The sequence below is a fragment of the Colobus angolensis genome, unplaced genomic scaffold, assembly GCF_000951035.1.
Source record: "Colobus angolensis palliatus isolate OR3802 unplaced genomic scaffold, Cang.pa_1.0 Scaffold65, whole genome shotgun sequence".
Classification (NCBI taxonomy): domain Eukaryota; kingdom Metazoa; phylum Chordata; class Mammalia; order Primates; family Cercopithecidae; genus Colobus; species Colobus angolensis.
In genome coordinates this window covers 953,496-957,649 of record NW_012120154.1, presented here as the reverse complement: position 1 = coordinate 957,649, position 4,154 = coordinate 953,496, and the positions used below count along the sequence as shown (strand labels likewise).

The following is a 4,154-nucleotide window of genomic DNA, read 5'->3' as shown; positions in this document are numbered from 1 at the left end:
GGGCCACAGAGCGAGACTCCATCTCAAAAAAAAAAAAAAAAAAAAAAAGAATCTGTTTGAACATCAATATCTAATAAGCTGGATCAAGGCACAAGACACGTGTAATTTACTAATTACTTCCCATTCAGTCAATGACTGTTTATGGAATACTTTATTCTGCTAGGGTTCACATTCTCACTGTTACCCAGAAGCTGGTATCTTTAGGAAGACTCTCCTTGCATGTGTCCTCCTTTTCAAGTCATTTTTAGCTAAGAAAGCAGTAGAGAATTGGTTATCTTATTAATTATATCAATTCAGAGTAGCAGTCACTGAAAATTTTCTGTTCATTATGCTCTAAGAACAGTGTTATTTTGTATCGCTGTGCTTGAAATGTGTACTCTTTTTAGAATATAAATGTGTATGTATTTACGTGTATGTAGATAAAACTCGTGTATTTGTCAACAAAAGTGAACCGTCTAACCTTATTCCTTCCTTAATTTTCTCTTCTTACAGCAAAGTTCCCTGATTACAAATCTACATGGTCCCCAGATCCCATAGGACACAACCCCACTCATCTCTCCAACAAGATGTGGAAAAACCATATTTCCTCCAGGAACACTACACCGCTGCCCCGCCCACCTCCTGGTCTGACCAACCCCAAACCATCATCTCCCTGGAGCAGCACAGCACCCCGATCAGTCAGGGGGTGGGGGACACAGGACTCACGGCTCGCCTCGGGTGAGGAGGATCTGCCTAGAGGAGCGCCATTGTTCATCCACAAGGGGCTTTTGTTAACACAGATGGTGAAGACACCAAGAGGTCTTCCCAAGAGAGGAAGTCATGGTTGTCTGGTTTTTCTTCTGGTAGAGGAAAAGGTACCTCTTGAGTGAAAGGTGCAGTCAGTATGAGGCAGAGGGACCCAAGAACTCCCAAGGGACAGATGGGGTAAAATGAGTGAGTAAAAATGGCAGAGCGAGAACACTGGGAGGGAAATATTGTCTTGGAAATCATGCATAAAAGTCATGCATAGGAGTCAGGGACCAATAGAAGAGAAAAAGAAGGTCGGAGTCCAGTGGAAAAGAGAGACAGTTTATAAAAGCAGAGAAGAAATGTGGGCTACAGGAAAATCTTTCTCCTTCTTGGCTTTTCTTGAATTTTTGTTTTATTTCTCTTCCTAACCATTTTTCTGGTTGCTCACAGCCTCTACCTGGAGTGATGGTGGCTCAGTTCGTCCTAGTTACTGGCTGGTTCTTCACAATCTCACTCCACAGGTAATTATGCTTTCTTGTGGTTTTCTAGATAGAACTTGATTGTGTTAAGAGAGGGAAAGACGGGAGTTGGTGTCTCACACCTGTAATCCCAGCACCTCGGGAGGCCGAGGCGAGAGGATTGCTTGAAGCCAGGAGTCTGAATTCAGTCCAAGCAATATAGTGAGACCCTGTTTCTACAAAAAATTAAAAATTAGCCAGGCATGGTGGCGCACAGCTGCTTAGGAGGCTGAGGTGCAAGGATCACTTGAGCCCAGAGGTCGAGGCTGCAATGAGCCATGATTGCATTGCATTGCAGTCCAGGTTGGGCAACAGTGCAAGACCCTGTCTCAAAAAAAGAGAGAGAGAGAGGGAAATAGATGTGGGAGGCTGGCAGATATGAAAGCTCATCTCCTGATCACTGCAAAGAGGTCTTGACTGCAGGAGGTGGGTGTCCCCTCCCGACCCAAGGTTCACAGCCTACTTCTGGAGAGGGGTTGGTGCTGGCCACTAGGCTTCATGCCTGCCTTCAAGATGATGATAACACATACAGTTTATAAAAGTGAAAACTAGTTTTATATGCTAGTTTATAAAACTAGGTAAAACCCACTAGCGTGGATTCCTGCAGATCTTACGGGGCAGAGAAAGAGAAAAAAGAGTAGGGGTGGTATTTTCTGGTGGTTTCTGTGTAGTAGACACTATTTGCTATACAGATGTGCATGTTAGAATCTAGAACCTAGTGGAAAAGGGAGTATTTTAAGGACACCCAAAAGCTACCTGTTTCTGTGTTAATTCTCCAATAAGACCTGAACCTATACTTCCCCATCCCTAAAAGCGTCTTCCCTTCTCAACTAAGTTCTTTATGATTCTTAATATTGATCTCGGCCAGGCGCGGTGACTCAAGCCTGTAAATCCCAGCACTTGGGGAGGTCGAGACGGGCAAGTCACGAGGTCAAGAGCTCGAGACCATCCTGGCTAACACGGTGACACGCCGTTTCTACTAAAAAATACAAAAAACTAGCCGGGCGTGGTGGCAGGCGCCTGTAGTCCCACCTACTCGGGAGGCTGAGGCAGGAGAATGGCGTAAACCCGGGAGGCGGAGCTTGCAGTGAGCTGAGATCCGGCCACTGCACTCCAGCCTGGGCGACAGAGCGAGACTCCATCTCCAAAAAGAAAAAAAAAAAAATTGATCTCATGCATCGTTTAGTTACAAAACCTCAGTATTTTCTCCCTCTTAAAACATATTAACCATTTCTGTGCTTTGTAAATACTTAACCGTCCATCTCTCAAGTGGAAGAGATCATTTGACTTCATAGTTTATAAATGCTACATGGGACCAGTTGCAGTGGCTCACGCCTGTAATCTCAGCACTTTGGGAGGCCAAGGCAGGTGGATCATGAGGTCAAGAGATCAAGACCATCCTGGCCAATGTGGTGAAACCCCGTCTCTACTGAAAATACAAAAATTAGCTGGGCGTGGTGATGCGCACCTGTAGTCCCAGCTACTTCGGAGGTTGAGGCAGAAGAATCGCTTGAACCCAGGAAGCGGAGGTTGCAGTGAGCTGAGATTGTGCCACTGCACTCTAGCCTGGTGACAGAGTAAGACTCCGTCTAAAAAAAAAATTTTTTTTAATTTAAAAATGCTACATGGGTATGTTTAACTCTCCGTCTATTATCCTCTTCATGTGTAGATGGCATTACTATAATTTGCTCTCATCAGACCATATCCTCTGGGTGGTTTTCCAGTGGAAGGGCTTCATTTGCACCAAGCCACCCTGCCTTTCACCTTGGTTGCTAGATAACTGAGGCATTTGCAGAAGCATTATGTTGAGCATTTGAACGAAGTTAAATGGGCCCATCAAAACTGAGTCCATCACAATCTTTGTAACACCCTCAAAACACCTTGTTAAAAGGAGTCAGTTATGCCTCCTGTTTTTGACACATGGAATGCATTGTCTGGCATTTAATTCATACATGGATTCATGCACACTTTATTAAGCCGACATTTTCCAGAATGTTCTCATGAGATATGATTAGGTCTCTGGCCTAATATGTTGGACATGTATACTTGGTTAAACAAAACTAAGCAGATTTTTTCACTTTGAGACTTCTTAGACCTTTTAATATGCTAACCCATATTATGATTCTCTGTGGGGAAATACATCTCCTAAATATATTTGCCCATTTGTAGGGAGTAAATCACAGGATTCGTATTTCAAGGTGCACATTGAGGTAAACAATTTCCTAAATACAGTTAACATGAGGGAGGATGTGGGTCAGCTCTTAATCTCTGTATCTAATCAACTCAGCTCAAAGTTTCAAGTTATGGCCAGGCGCAGTGACTCACGCCTGTAATCCCAACACTTTGGGAGGCCGAGGTGGGCAGATCACAACGTCAGGCAATTGAGACCATCCTGGATAACACAGTGAAACCCTGTCTTTACTAAAAATACAAAAAATTAGCCAGGCATGGTGGCGGGCGTCGGTAGTTCCAGCTACTCGGGAGGCTGAGGCAGAAGAATGGCATGAATCCGGGAGGCAGAGCTTGCAGTGAGCCGAGATTGCACCGCTGCACTCCAGCCTGGGTGACAGAGCGAGACTCCATCTCAGAAAAAGAAGTTCCAAATTATTTCTTTAGCTAATAGTTGACTGAAATATGAAGCATCTTGTATGACCATCCTCAAAACTATGCCTCCTGTTTTCTAAGAGTTGTCATACAATGTGATAATTATGGTATGATGAGATTGAGAGAAGCAATAAGAGATGGACTGTTATGAAAGAAGCTTGGGTGGCTGTTCACTTGTTCTATCTTATAAAAAATGGGCCGGGCGCAGTGGCTCAAGCCTGTTATCCCAGCACTTTGGGAGGCCGAGACGGGCGGATCACAAGGTCAGGAGATCAAGACCATCCTGGCTAACATGGTGAAACC

General features: G+C 44.4%; 1 protein-coding gene across 3 annotated transcripts in view; it reads left to right on the top strand.

Annotated features, from left to right (window-relative positions):
* TNRC6B (trinucleotide repeat containing 6B) overlaps positions 1 to 4,154 on the top strand; it is a 190,410-nt gene that overhangs the window by 168,610 nt on the left and 17,646 nt on the right. For all 3 annotated transcript variants that reach the window (XM_011964173.1, XM_011964172.1, XM_011964170.1), the window contains 2 exons: positions 493 to 717; positions 1,180 to 1,250. In XM_011964173.1, coding sequence (XP_011819563.1) covers positions 493 to 717; positions 1,180 to 1,250 — 296 coding nt within the window. The remainder of the gene's footprint in view (positions 1 to 492; positions 718 to 1,179; positions 1,251 to 4,154) is intronic.